The sequence below is a fragment of the Clarias gariepinus genome, chromosome 25, assembly GCF_024256425.1.
Source record: "Clarias gariepinus isolate MV-2021 ecotype Netherlands chromosome 25, CGAR_prim_01v2, whole genome shotgun sequence".
NCBI classification, from domain to species: domain Eukaryota; kingdom Metazoa; phylum Chordata; class Actinopteri; order Siluriformes; family Clariidae; genus Clarias; species Clarias gariepinus.
This window is the reverse complement of record NC_071124.1, coordinates 1,814,484-1,836,662: the sequence shown is the minus strand read 5'-3', so window position 1 is coordinate 1,836,662 and position 22,179 is coordinate 1,814,484. Positions and strand designations below refer to the sequence as shown.

The window sequence follows — 22,179 nt, the reverse complement described above, 5'->3', positions numbered from 1 at the left end:
GTAATTTTCTTATTTTCAATTAACCGAGTTTGTAACATAGCTGAGATTTCATTTTATTTTTCCTTTCATCTGCGTTACATCCAGCGTTGTCGGTATGATTCTGTCTCCGGTATGACCTGATAGACTTTCTCCACTTTATTAAATGTTCTTCTCTTCAAAAAGGACTTTCTCTTAACTCTGACAGTGAAACACTACTCTGGTTCCTCAGAGACACCACCGAAACCTCTAAAGGGTTCTGAACTTTCTGTAATTGCTTTCCATTGGTGATCTTTGAAACTGCGGTTTGGGTTTAAACCGAACCCTGGAAGCTCGTGCTGCCGAACGCTTTGCACAGGTCAAAAAAAACACACACACACACCTCACACATCTTTTATCAGCAAAGTAAAAACCAGTGGAGGCTCTTCTTCACTGTTCGGATGTGTACTGAACTGCACTTTCCAAAGAATTACTGCAGCTCCGTCATGTTATACGATTCAGTTCAGTTCATGTTTATAGGTGACAGGAAGTCCCTGTGTGTCCGAAACCACATCAGCTGGTGTGTGTGACGTCATCGAGGAACGTAGGGGAGATGTTTACAGAAAAGCGAATGTCTTTAATAATCCTGCAAACTACTGTGACTTAAAGAAGGAAACGTTTTCACATCTGCGTGTGATGAAGCCGGAGATGTTTTTAAAAAATTTTGATGTCTTGACTTAAATATTTTGACCTAATCTGCATGCACCTTGACCAGACCCTGTCATCATCATAGAGGAAAATGAAAACAGACGCCGTTCATCAGGCTTTAATGCCACGAGCTCTGCAACCTCACCACCTAAATATTTAAAATGTACTTATGATCCCTTTGTTTTTATCTCAGGATGGGATTGACAGTAAAGTGGACGGCTGATAACACTTTAGTCATTAAGGCCTGCGAGCAGGAGGCAGTAGCAAGTGCAGCATTCAATATAACCATTCAGCGTTAGCAACATTAGCGTTCTGGAGTGAAGTATCTTTACATAAGAGCATGGTGCCTTCCGCTGTAATGCAGCAGACACAGTGATTGATTTAATGGCGAGAAATGTGATATGAAGAATGGTGTCTCAGTCAGAAATATCCGATTAACCCGGTCAAGCAGAGTGGAAAAACCTCCAGAGAGATCCGTTCCATAAACTAACAAAGCAGCTGATCGATGCATGCTTGGCAGTGTTTATCATTCGAGATGTTTGTGAGGAGATAAGGTGGCACACGCTGAAGCTCATGTAACTCTAATAAATATCGAGGAACTCTGGTGTTCGCGTTTCAGGTGGTTTTGAGTTCCACGAGGCAAAATAATATGAGGTTGTTGTTGTTGTTGTTTTTTAAGATTTGTTAAAAGGAACCTTTTGGGAAATAAACTGATAAAATAGAGAGTGGGTGCGCCTCGTAAATTAGCATTAACATTCCATTATGTGTTTGGATCAAGATGGAAAGAGGATTAAAAATCTGAGACTACATTTAGAAAGACAACGTGATTTAGTGTGATCCACTGTCCATAGCACTCACCCTGTACAGGGTCCATGGTGGGGGGGTGTGGTGGGGGGGTTAACTACGGGCACAACATGAGGTACACCCTGGATGGGGTGCCACTTTATCACAATCACAATGCAATCACACACACACTTTCACACACCCAATCATACACTACGGGAAATTTGAAAATGTCCATCAAATTACAGAGAATGTTTTTGGACTGTCGAGCGAAACCAGAGTACCTGGAGGAAACCCCCAAGCATGGGGAGAACATGCAAACTTCACGCACACACACACAGCACAGGCGAGATTCGAACCACAACCAACAGTGCTAACCACTTACCCACCATGCCACAGTGATCAGTGTGATATTTTAAGGGGAAAAAACAAACATAGGAGAGCAAAGTTTTAGAAACAACTGAGAATTCAACACTATTATCTATAATATTTGGAGTAAGGGTCTGTGTGATGAGTGTACAGCACTTTACACTTACAGAATTTTTACAGCAATAGACTCAGTATGCTTCATGGCCTCGGAAAGTTAGGCAGAATCCATACCCAGGATAATAGCAGTTTAGGGTCAAGGCCCGTGATGAGATGTTTTGCAGATCCCTTCCTGGCAATCCTAAATCTAGAACATCAGCACAGTCCTTTTAGCATTTAATGGTTTAAAGCACAGGGTCACAAGGTGTCCAAACTTAAATTTAATGATGCAAGTTTATAGTGTGAAATTTTTGTGTAGCGACCTTGATTATCTTAACCTCCTGGTCCTTCCTTCTCTTTTCAGATTCTGGCAATAGTTTCCATCCTGTTCATCATCCTGTCCACCATCGCCCTGTCGCTGAACACCCTACCTGATTTACAAGTAAAGGATGAGTTCGGACAGTTGAATGACAACCCTAACCTGGCCCATGTGGAAGCTGTGTGCATAGCATGGTTCACCATGGAATACCTTCTACGCTTTCTGTCTTCGCCCAACAAGTGGAAGTTTTTTAAAGGCCCGCTGAATGTCATCGACCTCTTGGCCATACTTCCTTACTACATCACTATTTTCCTCACGGAGTCCAATAAGAGCGTTCTCCAATTCCAGAACGTACGCAGGGTGGTCCAGATATTCCGCATCATGAGAATACTCAGGATCCTGAAACTAGCCAGACATTCCACAGGCCTTCAGTCACTGGGCTTCACACTCAGGAGGAGCTACAATGAACTGGGCTTGTTGATCTTGTTCTTAGCAATGGGAATCATGATCTTCTCCAGCCTGGTGTTCTTTGCTGAGAAAGATGAAGACGCCACCAAATTTACCAGCATTCCAGCATCCTTCTGGTGGGCCACCATTACAATGACGACGGTGGGTTACGGAGATATCTATCCACAAACGCTTTTGGGTAAAATTGTCGGTGGTCTTTGTTGTATCGCCGGTGTTCTGGTGATCGCCTTGCCCATCCCCATTATTGTGAATAACTTCTCCGAGTTCTACAAAGAACAGAAGAGGCAGGAGAAAGCCATCAAGCGTAGAGAAGCTTTGGAAAGGGCAAGGCGAAATGGTAGTATTGTATCAATGAACATGAAGGATTCGTTTGTGCGCAACATGGAATTTGTGGACGTTGTGATCGAGAAGAATGAGGACAAGCCTTCGGACAACCACCTTTCTCCAAGTCGATGGACGTATCAGAAAAGCCCATGCACTGCCACCAAATCCTATGACCCTAAATATCAGGAAGTGATGCAGTCAAGGTCTCCAGAGAAATTTCTCAAGCCGTGCTCCAGTCCTCAACGATTAAACCCAAAATCTCTGGAGCAAATGTATAACCAAATGGCAATGGCTCCAAAAGAAGGCTGCAGAATTGGCAGGGAGGAGAGTCTGGAGATGAAGGTGGTTCAGTCTGACCCATCGATAAAAGATCGCCCTGTTACTGAGATCAGAAGCATATCGAGCATTGACAGCTTTGCAAGTTGCTCCACAGACATCAGTGAAGTAGAGAAAACAGCTCTGATCCCCAACCTGATGCAGATGAGACACCCTCGCGCTCCTCCTCCTTTAGACCTGACCCAGATCACCTCCCTAAACACCAAGGAAAATGAAAAGTCAAAGCAACCCACCATCATCAAGGAGGGACTCTATGAGTTTGTTCAGTACAAACCAGAGGGCAGTGCCCGATCTCAAGGGGAGGAGAACAAAAGCTTTGATATGAGCAGCGAAAGTGTAACAGGATCTCCGAAAAGACATGCCAAGGATCTCCATGTCAATTTCGTAGAGTCTGGAGACGAGGCATCACCCAGCTTGCATTTGGTGGTCACAGACGAAACGATACCACTAACACCACATTCTCAGCAAAGTCCCAATACTCCAGGAAGGGGTTTGGAACCTGAAGGAGCAATGAGTTCTCCAGTTTTCACTCCATCCTCTAGTGAGAGCCAAAGAGGGAAGAATCACTTTGACAAGCCGACGGTTTCTCCTGCTTCACCTAAAATTGTGCTGAATTGTTCCCCTGGCAATGAGGACACTTCAGACAGCGGTCAAAGTGGACAGAAAGTTGTCAATCACCTTCTTTCACCAGACATTCTCAAATCGCCTGGAGACGGGAACGTCTCGCCACCATGCGAATCCAGCATGTGATGCTAAGCGAGGCAGTTTAGATACCAATGGACAGATTGTGAATCAGGTCATTAAAACAAAAAAGATAAATGGCCTGGAAAAGGCACACGGACTCTCTGATATTGCAAAGAGACTATTTGTTAACTTTGCATGACAGCAAACCTAAGGTTGATGGAACTGCATTCCTGGAGAGGAACAATGGATAATGTTTGGATCAGAGAGTCTGAAAACTGTACTGGTGTCCTCCAGATCTGCTCGGGACTGAGCAGAATGACTGCCGAGCCTGAGCTCCGGACAAGTCTCCACCCAATAAGTGATGACATAATGGACACGGCATGAACCATCCAATTTTGTTTAGTTTGGTTTGACTGATTCTATTCACTGATAGTGACCGTAAAAACCAGTGTATGCAAATTAGTTCATAGGACTTAAATACGATGACAAGCATTAAATTGTTATCAAATATGCCTTCATGAGGTGATGTCCTGATTGCTAAGCTTGCGTGTCAGTATTCTGACACTCAAATAAGGCACAATTACTATACGGTACAAAACCAAAAAAAAAGAACAGAAGCAAAATGTATACAAAATAATCAGCTCCTGAACAGCATGCTAGTCTTCATCCCTTCATTTATTCAGTGGAAACGATGCATGCACGTGTTATACCAGATGTCCAGCACATTTTTAACACTGTGGACAAAACTTGCTGTAAGATGTCTTGCCTTTTATAAAACATCTGTATCACTTATCTAGTGACGGACAAAGCAGCGCCTCCTGCTGGATTAACAAAAACAGCACTTTATACTTTATTAATGGTAAATGACTGCCATAGCACAGAACCTGGCTTCTCCATAATCACAAGAGATACATGTCTGAATGACCAATGCGTGAGGGTTGGTCTTTATTTTACCTGTATATACTTGACTGGTAGTCTGCGAAAAACATTACAGCTCAAATGGATTATTCTCTCTCCTACCAAGTGATTTTGTAAGAATTAATAATAAAAATAGCAGGACAAATAACTCCTGCTCCGAGTATTTATGAGGAATTATGCGTGCCTTGTCATAAATATTTATGAGAAGGCGTTACGGTATTTGGCTTTCTTCGTATCAGTCTGTACATATAAAAAAAAGTCTAATTTTTATAGAGTAAAATATGCAAGTACAATTGAGTTCTCAGGTTTTGTATAACTTGAAAAGCACTAATGTCATGGTTTCGTTCCTCGTTTGAAACTGCTCACGTCTCACGTATTCATTGCATCGATGGAGGAAATGCAGACGCTCCACTCATAATCACGTGTTCGTTCGTATTTACAATGCAAGAATCATTCTGTGTGAACGAAAAATTCCCATAATGTATATTTAACCTGCACAATGTAAAGTGTACATGACAAACTAAACGCTGTCTTTTCTGCATTTACTCTCACGCTGGTGTTTTGTTTTTTTCCTGAAGCTCAGTTTGTAGATTTGTGGCAGTGCAACACTAGTTAATATTTATTGTACGATTATCTTTAAAGATAGTGACTGGATTGTTTCAAACACACAAAAATAAATGTGTTTGTACAGACCTGCGTGGCTACATCCTTTATTTTGGGCGAAGCTGCACGCTGACTGAGTGCTGTAAGAAACACGAACACTAACATATACACATATCCATACCGTTTTATCCTGTATACAGGGTCGCGGGAGGCCTGGAGCCTATCCCAGTAGACTTAGGACACAAGGCGGGGTACATCATGGACAGGGTGCCAATACATCACAGGGCAATCACACACTACGGGGCAATTTGGGAACATCAGTTAGCCTAATCTGCATGTCTTTGGACTTTGGGAAAAAACCTGGAGGAAACCCACCAAGCACGGGGAGAACATTCACGCAACATGTACACAGACCCAGAGGAGGGAATCGAGCCCGGAACCTGGAGGTGCGAGACCACAGTGCTAACTACTACACCACCGCGGAAATTAAGGAAATTTAGAATTAGAGAATTTGTTGGTTATTTATACCTACTTTTACTTGCGGTTCAATAAAGTCACACATTTAGTTGTTACCACAGGCTAGCATGACAGGATTATTGACGAAAATGTCCTTAAATATAAATCATTTCCACTAAGAACAGTATGAGGTTAGCTAACAAAAGCTAACAACAGGGTTTTTTCATAGGATCTTATTGATTATTAAATAATTTGTTTAAGTTTGAAACTAAAATTTTAAACTATCAGTAGAGAGCTAGGTAATGTGTGGGGGAAGAATTTTATATAAAGTATGTTACATTCATTAAAGGTTTACAATCTATTTTTAAGCCCTGGCTAATAAAAGATAACCAAAAATTAACATATTTACTGTATATTTATTCATAATTCTCACTGAAAGCAGCTTTGCTATGCTAGCTAGCTTGCTACTTATACTGGCTAACACATTAACTAAGAATTACTGAGAGGGCCATTCAGTCTTTATTGGGAACTAGCTAACTAAGATAGCTAACATAACCTGACAGTTTTCTAAGATTAATAAAAAATAAATCAATAAAACTTCAGTAAGAACACTATTCAATCAGCTAACATGAAATATAGCTGTGCTTGCTAGCTAGCTAGCTCATATAAACTCATAAGATTATTCATTCTGCTAAAAACTGTTTTATGCTAATGCTAACTTGCCACATAACTAACTTATCTGACAGGAGTCACATTCATTATGTTAATTATCAATGCTAACATTATTAAGATTGCTAACACTGACAGGACTTTAGATGATACGCGCAAAGAATTCTTTGATTTTTCTATGCTAGCTAGCATACAGGATATTTTAGAGGATTTAAGAGTGTTTAATAGTAGCTTTTTAGATCACATAAATTTTAGTTAGCATAAACTAATCTAACGGGTTGTCATAATCTTCTAATTAGGAGGCCTCTGAATCTTCAGAAAGATCCTCCTTTGTTCAGAAGATACTGTGAAATTTATCATAATTTAAAAAAAGGTTTATTATAAAAACAGTTATCATCTAAAGTTCATTGTTTTGGACAAATTGGAAGGAGAAGGCAATGTGATCGGTCAGAAAGAACGATATGGAGAACAAAGCTCACCTATATCAAAGAATAATGTTTATACCAGATATACCAAGCAATTCGTTCTTCAATAAAATGCAAAATCATATATATATATTTTTTTTTCTTACATTTTTATTCCTGCTTGTGTAGTCCTTTTAATAAAACTTTAAAATGAAGAGAAAAACAGCTTATTTTCATCAGGTTTATTTAAGGTCATCCGGGTCGAAGGAGAAAGGCCGATCGTAGCCCATGAGGTGATTGTAGTCGTGCGGCAGGTCGAACAGCATGGGGTTCACGAGCATCGACTTCTTCTTGGCGTAGAAACTCGTGAACATGCGGCTCACGTCTGGGACCTTTACGTCGCTCTGATGAAACCTGGTCTTCTTCTCCACCAGCAGCGCGCTGTACGTGACGGCCGTGTACACGTCCGTCTCTTTGTTGTGATACAAGCGCACCACGTAACCTTTGGTGATGAGATGCAGCAGGACCGGCGTCAGGAACGTGAAGAAGCCGATGAAACCGCAGAACGCCACCTTCATCGCGAGGCTGCTCATACCGAGGCCCGTCCTCATGAAGATGAGGGGCATGACGCACAAACTGAACACACTGCTGGAGTACGAGAAAAACTTCACACCTGCAAATCAAACACGAGTATGATGTCACCCCAGTACCACAGATTTCAACCAATCACAGGCAGCCTGCAAACAACCAATAGTTAAAACTACTACTAATAAGATGTCAGGAGTTCATCAATAATTGTTTATCATCTTATTTTATAATTGCTTGATATTTTTTGTACATAAAAAAGATTTGACATTAAAAAGCTAATACTAAGTGAAAAAAATCCACTGGGTTACTAACAAAAATCTGATAAATTTAGTGCCAGATTATTATATTTACCAGAGGTGATACATAAATATTGACAAAGATTATGTGCTGTTAATCTAAATAAATATGTTTATACACAATACATTTAACAGTTAAATATTGCAGTTAAAATCACATTGTGTTTAAATTATCAGTGATTTTTTTTATCAAATTATGCTGCCCTACTTTATACATGTGCATTTGTTTATAAATATAAAAGTTTATCCTATAATGATTCTTTTGACACAAAAACTTTATTAAAAAATATATATTTTTTTTTTATTTATTGTGATGTAAAAAAAATTTGTAAAAATTTATTGTGATGTAACTTTCATGATGCATCTTGTACCTGTTTTTAGTTTTTTCTTTCCTATAACAGGTACCGCAATGTGTAGCAATAAAAAAAGCACAAAAAAAAAAAAACACTGGATGCAATAAAAATAAAAAAAAATCAGGAACAAATTATAATAAATTAAACAGCAATTAAAGAGAAATACTTCAAGATTCTAATAATACAAAAACACTTTAGCAACTAAAGCAATATTCTAAGGTGGAAACAGAGGAAAGAAAGTGATGGTGATTAAAATCGTTAAATGATTGTGGGATTAGGATTTTTTCTGTTGTTACTTTTGGCTCTGAAATAACTTTTATGAGGTCATGAGGCAACTTCTAGCTGTTTTGTTTTAATATAAGAAGGTGCGTCAGTATCGCAATGTCGAGCAACATAATGCCAAAGACCCCTGATGTTCGCTTTGTTCATTTAGTGGATCAACATGTTCACTGACACACAAACCTCTCTGAATAAAAGCTCCTGATGAACCAGCATCGTTAATGGAGATCTAATCACGCCTTTCATTTACATCGTGCCTTTTTTTTTCTATTAATTCCAGCACAGCGTTTGTGCGATTGGCCATCAGGAGGTGTGTGTAGGTGACTTGCCGAGCACGGCCCTGCCCAGGTTGCCATTGTAGATCAGAACCCCGTCCTCAGAGCTGCCCGGCAGTGAGGATAAACATCGCGCGGGAGCGAAGGGTCGAATCTGAGGAATACAAAGATAGAAAGTACAAACATTATAAAATGTAAAAAAATAAATCAGAAGGATTTTAAGTAAACATTTAGATGTTTATCCACAGCAAAACCCCAAACATCACCGATTAATCCCACAGGAGAGAACTCTATCAACTATCAGCAGGTCTGACACAGGTAGCTTACTTTTCACACCAGTTGTTTTACGTGATTAACATTTCCTTCCTGGTTAAACACTTCTGTTGTAAATGTTTAAAATGTTTTTTTCCCAATAGTTTTGTGTTTTTTGTTGCTTATCAGTTAAAAAAAACTCACCAACCTGCAAAACAGAAAAAAACTTTTTTTCTTTTATTTTTCACCGTTTTGGACACATTTAAAGATGCAGTGTCGTTCTCAGAGGAGGCAGTCTCATCGCTCAGAGAGAGAACGATATGGAGGACAAAACTCACTTATATCAGGAATTTATTTTTATACCAGATATTCTAAGCAATTTGTGCCCCAATAATTTTGTAGCTCTGTAAAAAGTGCTGAGAAAAAGTTTTTTTTATTATTCTGAAGGATCTGATTTGATTATGGTTTTCTACTTGTTAAAATAATTAAATTTTTACATTTAAAATATTTATATTTATTACATTTTTAAAATTCCCATTTTCAGTACAGATGGAGGGGAAAAAATCTATACAGTTATGATCTACAGTTCACATGAGTTATGAATCATGATTCTTTAGTGTGTTGATTCGGGTATCGTCACGCTGTAGCTCAAGTTTAAAAATTGTAACAAAATCAGGGGAATACGTAATATTTATAAAATCATGATTCTTATAGGATTGTAATTAAATTGTCACCGAGGCATCGTGATGATATCGTAACTGCTGATTCCCTTCCCTAATTTTCAGTGTTTAATTTTTATGGAAATAAAAGTCAGTTTGATTGAGACGACACACAAGTAAACAATAAATGAAAATAATAGTCATAAAAATGACGAGTGATATAAGTAATGTCTTGATCTTGCACATCTATATATCGAAAAAAAGAGTTTGGTTTGTTTTGACATCTTGTCATGTGACCCCTTCATTTGCATACTCATTAATATTTATTTGCAGCTGCCAAATATGGGCGTGTACACGAGATGAGCCTGGTCTGTGATCAGTTATTTCATTGTTTTATACAACACATTGTATTTGCCATAGTGACTTTATTTTACTTCGCTTAATTTTAACACACATTCTTACACGTGTAATATAAACGTGTTTGTGAGCCATGCACGGTCACTGTCAATCTTTAAAGGTTTAATTGGAAATACAACACATCTGTATAGCAGGAGGATTGTTCCCAAGCATGAGTTAAAAGAAAATTGTGATATTTTAACACATATTGTGACTTAAACGGTGATATTTAGCTATTAAACGCATAATTGTGTATTTAATCATATTCATTGAAGCTCACAGCACACGAGTGTGCCAAATTTCATTCATCACCTCAAAAGTATTAAAAACAAATAAATAAACTACCAAATTATTAACAAACTAAACACATTCATGATTTTTTAATTAAACAAAAATTCTCTGTGTTTTCAAGGAGTTCCATTATAGGCGTGTCACAGGCGTGTCACAGGCGCATGTCACACTAGGCAGCGGCATCGTCACCGACCTTTACGTCAGTGTGTGTGTGTGTGTGTGTGTGTGTGTGTGTGAGCGTGTCACAGTCACAGTCGCTGTAGCGAAGGTTATGTCAGGCTGAGCTCACAGCTACAGAAACTCTGGATCAGACTGCGACGTGTTTACAGCGAGAGCACACACACACACACACGCCCATCCACATCGATCATAGCGACTTACATTTGGGGATTGTTGAGGATTAGGGGCCTCGTTCAGGGGCCCAACAGTGACACCGTGGTGGTTAGGGTGAGGATTAAACCTCACACCTTCCGATCAGTACTAATGCCTTAAATCACCGAGCTACGTACCCCTGCCTCAGAAGTGGGGGCTGCTGAAACACTGGAACAGCGTGAGGAGAGGCGGCGAGCCGACGGCACACTCCAGTCACAGGTAATCTTTAGCTCGCAGGCGGCAGGAAACGACTGGCTTTAAATAATCACACAGGTGCAATATCGCAATATCGATTGTTACAGAATTAATTGTGCAGCCTTGATAGAAGAAGTAAATACTGTGACATTCATGCTTCATATAAATATTCAGTGGTACCTCGGCACAGGAACGTCCCAAACTTGTTCTCGTCAGTGGAACGCCAAGCAAATTTTGTATAAATTTTTTTTAAAGTGATTTAGTAAAGACGTACAGTAGCACCATGTGTTCCAAGAATGTTATCAAGGATGGTAGCGAGAAGAAAAGGGAGCTGCTTTCGGTTTGGTTTTTAAAGCAGCCGGTGCAGAGAGGAATCATTAATTAAGGTTAGTGAGGTTTAATGTCTATTTATTTCATATTTTACTTCATTTTAAATGTTTTGATTTAAACGTTTTAATATTTTAATAGGCAAAAATATGATATATAATGTTGAAAATATTGGTAATATGTTTTGGTGGCTGGAACAGATTATCTGCAATTACATTCTTTCCTATTGGACAATGTGTTTCACAATAAGAACTCACCTCCGGGAACATATTAAATTCGTATGCCGAGGTTCTGCTGTAATTGTGTTGTATTTAGGGCCCCAGCACTAGGGTATCAGCCCCATGACATCATAGTGTGTGAGTGGCTTTCTTGTTCTTCTTAATTTAAATCAAATTCTAATTTTATTTGTCACATACACAGTATGATATAAAGTAAAATGCTTGTATGACCGCCCATGACCAAAAATGAATATTCAAATAAAGAATATGAAATAAGAAAATTTATAAAACGTTTGGCTGTAAAATGTACAGTATGTTCAAGTAATAAAATAGAATTGAATTCTATGGAATATATTTTCTTCTCATGCATTCGGAGCTTTTTGTGGGTCTTAACATGTGCAAAAAGTCATGAGAATCAGCACACAGTACGCAATTGAAACCCGGAACACATTTAGAGCTCAATGAGCTGAACAAATTTCGCACTGCATATCATTGGCTCAACAAGAAGTCAGGTTTTTGAGCTTGTTTGCCAAACGCACCCAACGTTATTTGATGTATTCCATAGGGGATTTATACTGTACGTTCGCCACTAAACCGGGCCTAGGCTTAGGTATGTTGTCATGGAAGCAAAATTGAGGAGGGGTTTTTAACATCTCGAGCGGTTCAGCCGTGACGATGCCACAGTATAAACGTGTGCCGAAAAGCAGTGAATAACTTTGTGAGTGACTTCACAGTTTGATTCTTTTTTTTCAGCATATAGGGTTTTTTTGGTTATCTTAACATTATATTCCCTTTAATCTAAAATTATATCAATATAGGGCCCAAGCACTGTGACATCGGCCCTATGTCATCATAGTGTGTGAAGGGCTCTATTGTTTTCCTAGGAATATTATTTTTTTATCATTTTTGAGGGTCGTAAACATGCTCCAAAACTCATGAAAATTGGCAGACAGTTTGGAACCTGCTTCTTTTAGGATGCCTGAGAGCCACGCCCAGGGCCCTCACATGAGATTTTGTAGCATAGCTCATACACACTTGCACTTATGCACTCAAAACCAGGTACAAATTTAGAGCTCATTGAGCTTAACAACTTTCATATTACATGTCAGGGGATCAACTCAGCAGGAAGTCAGTTATTTTGGGTCATTTGCAAAACGCACCCTTTGGATTTTGATACACTCTTCCGAGGGGGATTTATATGATTGTGACCTAACCGCGCCTACGTGATCTCAAGACATTAAGGATGTAGAGGGATTATAGATTTCTCCAACGGGTCAGGCGTGAAACAAATGGTTAATAACTTTGTGTGTGGCATTATAATAAGTGGGATTATAGTGTAATGCATTTTTTCCAGCATCTGGGGCTTTTTGGAGGTCTAAACATAACATTTCACCTTTTTTTAAATTATGCCATAAGGGCATTGGTATGTCCCTTTTAAATGCATGTGCCCACTGTGCCCGCTGTCTTTCTGGTGTGCCCGGGTGGCGATGGTGCAGGGTGCTTGGGCCCGCTCATTGTTGCTTGCAGTTATATAAATGGTACTGGTATTTCCCCTTTAACAACAAATGATTATAGTGTTGGTAATATTTTTATTACCAACATGGCCCACATGGATTAACTGCATTTACATTATTTCCTATGGAGAAATGCGTTCCACAATACGAAGAGTTACCTTAAGAAACTCCTGAGCGATTAAATCTGCATGCAGAGATACTACTGTAATTCTGTTGTATATTTTACCTTATAACCACTGAAACAAGATTTGAGTAAAATAAAAAGAAACCTCTAAAATAAGCAGATCACGTGACTTTTGTCGCTCTGACATCATAGAGGAATGTGTGCAACAGCCTGTTTGTTTTCTGTAATATCTCAAGTCTACAAAAAAAAACCAATTAGTTAAAACATTGAAATATCATTAATATAACAACCCGCCTCAGTGAAGGTATTTATTACCATTTAGTAGTTTTGTGTTGAATCTGTGTACCTGAGGGATGGAGGTCACGCGCGTCCTCTGCACTAACTGAGGTTTGCTGTTCAGAGCCGAAGACGAGCTGCTGAGGAGATAAACTCTGCCTCGGTGGAGGTGTCTTAATATCTGCGGATTTCTTGAAATTATTCTACACCTCGTTATTACATTTAAATGAAACATTTTTTTTTTAACTGAAGCGTTATTCTTGTTATTATTATTATCATTCAGCCTGCTCGGATTACTGCAGAGCCGCCATGTTTAACCCGGAAGTACTTTACCAGCGGGACACTGTTGTGATCAGAATTATTTATTATTAAAAGAAACTTTTCATTGTTTTTTTTTTTTAAATACATTATAGTGTTATAGGCATTTAGGTAAAAATAAATAAATAAATATGTGTATCTTTTTCATTCGTAGCGTTCTCACCGGAAATAAATTCTTACAAAGGAGGAAGAAGAAGACGGACGCTTCCGGTTGGGGAAGGAAGTCGGCAGTTTAGTGTTTTCCTGCTAAACAAGGCAGGTTTAGTTTCTCACGAGGTAAACACAGCTTTATAACTTTATATATTTTGTAAGTTGTGTAATATTTCATTAGAATTCAGTTTCTATGGACTCTGCTTTTTTTATTTTACCGTGAGTCAGCTCTGCCCCGTGTTAGCTACAAGCTAAAGGCTAACGCTGATTAGCCGTGTTTCGTTATATTTACATTTCCTGAAGGAAGAAAACAGCGCGCGACATGATGAAGGGATACGAGAGAGAAAAAGAGAGAGAGAGCGAGAGAAGTACTGGTGTGGGGGTGAGAGGAATGTGACTAAAGTGAGAACAAAACTAATAACGGAGTGGAGCATGACACAGGATAAAGAGGGGAAGGAGAGGGTAGAAATGAAGAATAAGGAAGAGATTGATGGCTAAAGATAAAAGAAAGACGACAAATAATTAAGGCAGAAATGAAAGAACAAAAAAGAGGAGAAATGGAAGAGAGGGGAAGGCTGGAATAATTAAGGTTATTTGCTCTTTTAAAAAGGTAATCAAAATTTAAAGAAAGGTAACAGAAAGGTAACAGGAAATAATAAAAGAGAGTAAATAATGAGAAAACTATCAGTGGATATGCAGGAAGTAAAAGTGTAATGGTAAATTTTACAAAATGTGAAACAGATAAAGATGTAGGTAAGTAGAAGAGTTAAAGTGGGGGAAAAAGGAAATAAAATGAAGAGATGAGTGGAGTTACAGCTAAAGAAGCATTTATTAATTCTAGAACAGGAATGGGTTTTTTTGGGTGCAAACTGTTTACTAAACCTGTTAAACTAATGTTATTGTTTTAAAAAAGGTGGAAAGATGGGAAAAGAAATGAGAAAAAAGAGTGAGGGAGAGAAAATAAATCAGAAACAAAGAAGTAGAATGAGAAAGTGTGAAAGCAGTGGCGTGGAAGAAAAACCATGGCTCAGTGGCACAGTACGTCTCTCTCTCTCTCTCTTTCGTCTGCCATGTAGAAGGCTCGTGGAAATGTAAAGTTGTTGTTAAACAGATTCATCTCCCGCACTGCTTTTTAACTTTTTTTTTTTTTTTTTCCTCAACTTTAGCATACGAATGCCCTCCCTTAAAAATTTTTGCCTAAAGAACTGAAATTTTGTGAGTAATTCTCTTTGGCATGAGACAGGAGCGGAAAAGAACTCGTTTGCATCATTGGATTCTCTTTTTACGGTCACTGGCGGTCGTATAAGCATTTCACTACATATCGTACTGTGTATGACTGTGTATGTGACAAATAATATTTGAATTTGAAAGACAAAAATGAATAGTTTTGTTTTTTTGTAATATTAATTAAATATTTTTGGGCGGCTGGAATGGATTATCTGCACATACAAACTTTCTTCTAAAAATAATGTGTCACAATACAAAATTTTGCGTACTTAAGGCATAATTCGCATGCCGAGGTTCTGCTGTATGCGTGGATAAATAAATAAATCTATGTCCGTGTTGGCTTTTTACGTGTCTAATCAGGTAAAGTGTTAAAGATATGATAACAGAAGTTTTACAGGAAACAAAATAAAGTTAAGGAAACGCACAGTGTTCGTGTTGTATTTTTAGGAATACTTTTCTTTGTAATTTTTATTCTTTTGCTCATTAATGTCCTGTATTTTTTCTGTTTGTGTTTTGCAGAAGAAGAACAGAACAGATCATGGGTAAGAGATCACTCTCCATCCTTTCATACACACACACACAAAGGAAACACAATTAAAAACCTGTGTTGCATGTGAGGTCTGTAGCGCTGGAATACACACCCTCTTATGGTTTCTATAGTAACGGCTCAAGAGAGGCTGATGAGGGAGTGACTCTATAGCTGCAGTGACCTCAGGGAGAACTTTTAAATAAATAAATAAAACCATCTCTCTTTCTCTGTCTCTGTGAATGTTTTCCAGACTGTGAAGAGAAGACGTACGGTGGCTGTGAAGGCCCAGACGCCATGTACGTGAAACTGATCTCCTCAGACGGTCACGAGTTCATCGTGAAGAGAGAACATGCTCTAACATCAGGAACCATCAAAGCCATGCTGAGCGGTCCTGGTAAGTTGCACGCACACACACACACACACACACACAGACATAAACATTGCCTCAGACCACACTGAACCATGTGCTCCTCCTCACCACAGAAACCTGTACACACTTAAAAACACCTGTTTTTATAGTTTAAACCCTAAATATCTTCTTAAACTTTTCATTTCGACTCATCAATCCATCATCCTAATAAAACGCACAGTGTAAAGATGATCCCGTGTACTTTACTGCTGAGTCTCCCGCATGTCTAGAATATAAATACAGATATTTCCTCTCTATACGAGTAAATACGTTTTTTTCTATGGTTGCTTTGTGTTCTCTCTACAGGACTAAAAGTTTATACAGTATTGAATTTAATATGGAAATTTAGCGGAAATATTTGTTGCCAAAATAGTAAATTATAAATAAAAAAAAGTCATGAAAAAATTTTGGTTTTTATTTGCGATTTTTACGAAATAGTAGGGGTGTCCGCAAACAATTATTAGTCCGGTTCTAAGAAAAAACCCGCAAATGACCAAGACCGTGAACTTTGAGCTGAGGCTTGGGGGGGGCGGGGGGTTACTCAACTACTAATTAATCGATTATGCATGGCATATTTCACCTGGACAGATTTTTATAAAGGGTAGGCACCAGAGGACACTGTATGTGTAAGGAAACACTGCATTAAATATTATTAAATATGCATTACATATTAAACAGTGGACACTGTACTTTTAGACATTAGAGTGATCTTAATCAGCTCATAATCACTTAATTTGTTACAGATCGGTTCTCTCTCTCTCTCTGTCTCTCTCTCTGGCTGATCAAATAAAAAACGTAAAAATTACACAAATGACTCAACGGCCTTGTCAACACACCATCACCGGTCTGGGAGTGTTACCAAGACTCTTTAAAGGACGTCAAATTTACAGTATGCAGTTTTTTTTATTATGTAAAACCACATGAGGGAATTATTTTTCAGATTAATCGATTGATCAGATAAAAGACAAAAAGCAATAATTTCCAACCCCTTATTCAAAAACAGAACTAAAAGTGCACAAACATGTTGCTTTTTGAGCTGTTTTGATAATAATAAAATAAAAATGGACTAACACAAAACATAGACATGTACGCCTTACATCTGCCAAATATATACAGTGGAAACTTGGATTACGAGCATAATTCGATTAAAAAGCGGGCTCGTTCCAAAACCAAATTTAATTTTTAAAAACACACTAACTGAATCACTGCTGTAAAGTAAAAATTTAACTAATTAACCTGCACTTTACCTTTGAAAAGGTTTCTGTGTAGAGCAGAGAGAAAGAAGTGTGCGTGTGTGTGTCTGTGAAGGGTGAAAGTAGGAGGTGTGTGTGTGAGAGAGAGAGGCACGGTGTCCAATGACTCGCTCGCGCGCGCGCACACAGCAGCCAAAGAGCAGGCTAAGCCTTAAGCAGAAAGAGAAAATGGATCTTTAACCGTTCTAATGAGAGTTTCTTTTGCTTTACATGCGTGCTGTACACACATGCATACAGACATAAAAATAGAATGTTTTACACACACACGTGGTCACAGTGTTATAGTAAACAGTACACGCGTGCACAGATGTTGATTATACCAGTAAGAGACGCGCACTAAGACCCAGCAGCCTCCGCCATGTATCTTTCCTCTACCTCTGCTCGTATTTTTGTTTCTTTTTGCTCTGCCCTGCCTATAAGGCGCCGAACTCTGCTAGCGTTAGTGCGCGAGACTGTGTTCACTCCGCTGCGATTATAAAATTCGTTGCCAACGCTTGTAGTAATCGATTTTTATATATTTTAGTTGTAGCCCTAGTTCAGATATTAGTAAATAATCACCCTCGCTGCGGAATAGCCACGATCGGCTCAGATACACTGACTGACACGTGTGTGTGTTTTTAATTACAAATGCTTCTGTGCACAGTTTTGTTTTTTATCCACTGACACAGCCTTGTTCCATGTGTTGCACGGTATAACAAATTAGGATGAAACTTTAGAAAATGGAATCTTCAAAGATGTACGTAAAGATGTGCAGTGTGTTTATTTTTCCTGCAGGAAGTTCAAAACCAGTTTGTCTCATATGTTACGAAACCGTGCCAGTAATAACGAGCAGTAATGAAAAGCCTGTTAACCTGTTAACTGTTTCTACAAACTCTTTAACCGTCAATAACGCGTACTAACGCTGGTATTAAATAAACAAAACAATAAGTAGGACTAAAACATTTATTTATTTATTCTGTGTTATTTATAAGACAGTAAATAACCTCTGACTCCAGTTTTTCTCTCTTCCTCCCCCTGCAGGCCAGTTTGCTGAAAACGAAACAAATGAAGTGAATTTCCGAGAAATCCCGTCTCACGTCCTCTCCAAAGTCTGCATGTATTTCACCTACAAAGTGCGATACACCAACAGCTCCACAGAAATCCCAGAGTTCCCCATCGCCCCCGAAATCGCCCTGGAACTGCTCATGGCTGCAAACTTCTTAGATTGTTAAACCTTCACACCAGTGCACCTGCTTCAGTGCATGAAACATTAGAGTAATCTTTGTGTGTGTGTCAGGACGGTGTGTTGTGTGCTTTTACGTTCGGTTTCCTTTCACACAGTGTTAGTTTAGTCCATGCTGCAGAGGAGGACGTCACACAGATTGCATGCCGTGTTTGTTTCCCTCCACTACTAATCAGTTGATGTAAATCGCTGATAAGTCCGTAACTAATAAAAATTATTTAATAAAAAACTCTACATTAAAGAGGAGTTTATAAGAGTGTTTCAGGAGCTGTGAATCCATCTGATTACAGCCGAGCATTTCAGAAACATCAGTCAGGAGCTCCGTGGTGATCCGAACACACTTCCGTACATACAGTGCTGTGAAAAAGTATTTACCCCTTGCTTTTTTTGTTGTTGTTTTTGTGCATATTTGTCACATTTAAATGACCAAGATCATCAAACTAATTTTATCACACAAAGATAACACGAGGAAATACAAAATGAAGCATTTAAATGATTACATTTATTAAAGAAGAAAAAGAATGTCCAAACCTGCCTGACCCTCTGTGAAAAAGTAATAGCCCCTTTTCTAAATCATGAATAAAAGGTGATTTTTTTTTTATTTATTTTTATTTTTTGGGGGGGGGGGGGGGGTGGATGGGTTGGGGGAATCTGAGATCAGTTTCACTTGCCACACCCAGACCTGATTACTGCAGACCTGTTGAATCAAGAAATCACTCAGTTCTCACAATCTCTAAGTGGAAGATTATTAACATGCAATAAAGTATACAAAAGTTTTGAGAATGATACAAATATTAGTTTTTTACAAAGTTTGCTGCTAAACTGCTTTTAGATCTTTGTTTCAGTTGTTTTTGTGATGTACTGAAATATAATTACAAGCACTTCATACGTTTCGAAGGCTTTTATCGACAATTGCATGACATTTATGTAATGTAATATTGAGAGTATGTCCAGTCGAATTGCAGAGGTCCTGAAGAAGAAGGGCCAACACTGAAAATACGGACTGTATTTGCAGTGTTGGCCCTTCTTCTTCAGGACCTCTGCAATTCGACTGGGCATACTCTCAATCAACTTCTGGGCCAAATCCTGACTGATAGCAACCCATTCTTTCATAATCACTTCTTGGAGTTTGTCAGAATTAGTGGGTTTTTGTTTTTCCACCTGCCTCTTGAGGATTGACCACAAGTTCTCAATGGGATTAAGATCTGGGGAGTTTCCAGGCCATGGACCCAAAATTTCAACGTGTTGGTCCCCGAGCCACTTAGTTATCACTTTTGCCTTATGGCACGGTGCTCCATCGTGCTGGAAAATGCATTGTTCTTCACCAAACTGTTGTTGGATTGTTGGAAGAAGTTGCTGTTGGAGGGTGTTTTGGTACCATTCTTTATTCATGGCTGTGTTTTTGGGCAAAATTGTGAGTGAGCCCACATGAATGGTCTCAGGATGCTTTACTGTTGGCATGACACAGGACTGATGGTAGCGCTCACCTTTTCTTCTCCGGACAAGCCTTTTTCCAGATGCCCCAAACAATCGGAAAGAGGCTTCATCGGAGAATATGACATTGCCCCAGTCCTCAGCAGTCCATTCACCATAATTTTTGCAGAGGATCAATCTTTGATTTTTTTGGGAGAAAAGTGGCTTCTTTGCTGCCCTTCTTGACACCAGGCCATCTTCCAAAAGTCTTCGCCTCACTGTGCGTGCAGATGCGCTCACACCTGCCTGCTGCCATTCCTGAGCGAGCTCTGCACTGGTGGCACTCCGATCCCGCAGCTGCATTCTCTTTAGGAGACGATCCTGGCGCTTGCTGGACTTTCTTGGATGCCCTGAAGCCTACTTAACAAGAATTGAACCTCTTTCCTTGAAGTTCTTGATGATCCTATTAATTGTTGATTTAGGTGCAATCTTAGTAGCCACAATATCCTTGCCTGTGAAGCCATTTTTATGCAACGCAATGATGGCTGCACGTGTTTCTTTGCAGGGCACCATGGTTAACAATGAAAGAACAATAATTTCAAGCATCACCCTCCTTTTAACATGTCAAGTCTGCCATTCCCAATCAGCCTGACATAATGATCTCCAGCCTTGTGCTCGTCAACATTCTCACCTGAGTTAACAAGACGATTACTGAAATGATCTCAGCAGGTCCTTTAATGACAGCATTTAAATGCAGTGGAAAGGTTTTTTGGGGATTAAGTTAATTTTTCATGGCAAAGAAAGACTATGTAATTCATCTGATCATTCTTCATAACATTCTGGAGTATATGCAAATTGCTGTTATAAAAACTTAAGCAGCAACTTTTCAAATTTCCAATATTTATGTAATTCTTAAAACTTTTGGCCACGACATATGTATGACAGTGTTATAACATTATATAACATTATAATTCTTCTTTTTTACCTGACTAATCTTGAGTAACTTTGTCTCCTGTGACGAGGGCCAGAGTGACCCCAAAACTACAGCTCTTGTGTGATGTTCCTGGTCTGCAGTGCTCAATGTGATCCAAGGAAGGAAAAAAACACTCAAGTCAAAACTCACTGATGCACATGGGAAGTGAAGTCTGGAACGTGTAGATCAGGCTGCTGAAAAGGTTCTGTATGGTGATTCCTATAGAAATGTTTAATAACACACAGTGCAGCGCTTTTTAAATGGTGAAAGGGGAGGAGACTTGCTAAATATTATTATACAGTGGAACTTTGGACTGCGAGCATAATTCATTTTGGTAGCGTGTTTGTTCATTAAAACACGCGTATATCAAAGTGAATTTCCCCCAGAAGAAATAAAAACTCAAGACGATTCGTTCCACAACCCAAAAATATTCAGATAAAAATAATTAACACAAAATATATAGTAAAAATAAAACGAATGAACCTGCACTTGACACCCAAAAATATTCAGATAAAAATAATTAACACAAAATATATAGTAAAAATAAAACGAACGAACCTGCACTTGACCTATAAAAAGAATCATGGCTGTAGTGATTGAGACGACGGAGAGGAGGGAGGGTTATTGTCTAGATCGACCTTCACACACACCAACGGAAACACTGCTCTCTCTGGAAACTTCTTTAACAAGGAACCTCTCTAATAACACTTTTGCCCCTTTTGGAGGATTTGGCGGAAACCTGACGACGCGTTATCGGTAAACAGATTGATCTTCCCGCTGCTACAACCTTTTTATCCTTTTTCTACACTGAGGCTGTTGTTGCTGTAGTTATTAAAGAACAGTCACTACACAAGGACACAGTGTTATAATAAACAGTACATGCATGCACGGGTGCTGAGTATACGAGTGACGCACTGAGACTGAGCACGGGAGATGATTACCCACAATCCCACACTGCTAAGGAAGAGAGAAGAAGCATCGGCTCAGCTGTGATCACGTGACGCCAGACAGACAATTACAGATTACAGTACTCGTATTTCAAGAGCTTGCTTGTTTAACAAGTTAAACTTTATTTCAAATTGCAAAACACTTGCAGACCGAGTTACTCACAATCCAAGGTTTTATTGTATTTGTCACATGTACGTTACAGCACACCGAAATGATTTTTTCTTCGTTTC

At 39.0% G+C, this 22,179-nt stretch overlaps 3 protein-coding genes across 4 annotated transcripts in view; 2 read left to right on the top strand and 1 right to left on the bottom strand.

The window, feature by feature from the left end:
• The window catches only part of kcnb2a (potassium voltage-gated channel subfamily B member 2a), a 34,534-nt gene extending 28,907 nt beyond the window's left edge, over positions 1 to 5,627 (top strand). The window contains exon 3 of the mRNA XM_053486154.1: positions 2,276 to 5,627. Within this exon, the coding sequence (XP_053342129.1) occupies positions 2,276 to 4,108 (1,833 nt within the window). The 3' untranslated portion in view covers positions 4,109 to 5,627. The remainder of the gene's footprint in view (positions 1 to 2,275) is intronic.
• Positions 5,628 to 7,246: 1,619 nt separating this feature from the next.
• tmem70 (transmembrane protein 70) lies at positions 7,247 to 13,825 on the bottom strand. The gene is made up of 3 exons (XM_053487051.1): positions 13,578 to 13,825; positions 8,938 to 9,037; positions 7,247 to 7,765 (listed from the first exon to the last, which is right to left on the bottom strand). Exons 1-3 carry the CDS (start codon positions 13,740 to 13,742, stop codon positions 7,335 to 7,337), a joined length of 696 nt encoding a protein of 231 aa, XP_053343026.1. The 5' UTR covers positions 13,743 to 13,825; the 3' UTR covers positions 7,247 to 7,334.
• A 163-nt stretch (positions 13,826 to 13,988) lies between these two features.
• On the top strand, positions 13,989 to 18,861 carry elocb (elongin C paralog b). 2 transcript variants are annotated; one of them, XM_053487052.1, is made up of 4 exons: positions 13,989 to 14,101; positions 15,722 to 15,744; positions 15,982 to 16,125; positions 18,414 to 18,861. In XM_053487052.1, exons 2-4 carry the CDS (start codon positions 15,741 to 15,743, stop codon positions 18,602 to 18,604), a joined length of 339 nt encoding a protein of 112 aa, XP_053343027.1. In that variant the 5' UTR covers positions 13,989 to 14,101; positions 15,722 to 15,740; the 3' UTR covers positions 18,605 to 18,861. The 2 variants fall into 2 exon arrangements, with proteins under 2 accessions (XP_053343027.1, XP_053343028.1); XM_053487053.1 differs by lacking the exon at positions 13,989 to 14,101 and adding an exon at positions 14,113 to 14,132.
• Positions 18,862 to 22,179: the final 3,318 nt, after the last annotated feature.

What these genes read in the sequence shown, in the direction of transcription:
- tmem70 (XM_053487051.1), bottom strand. Translation starts at nt 13,742, where the DNA reads ATGTTTCATTTAAATGTAATAACGAGGTGTAGAATAATTTCAAGAAAT. An exon ending in GCGTGACCTCCATCCCTCAG is followed by an intron (nt 9,038 to 13,577) that starts GTACACAGATTC and finishes TGTATTCCTCAG; the next exon opens with ATTCGACCCTTCGCTCCCGC. An exon ending in CCTGGGCAGGGCCGTGCTCG is followed by an intron (nt 7,766 to 8,937) that starts GCAAGTCACCTA and finishes TTTGATTTGCAG; the next exon opens with GTGTGAAGTTTTTCTCGTAC.
- elocb (XM_053487052.1), top strand. An exon ending in AGCCATGCTGAGCGGTCCTG is followed by an intron (nt 16,126 to 18,413) that starts GTAAGTTGCACG and finishes CTCCCCCTGCAG; the next exon opens with GCCAGTTTGCTGAAAACGAA.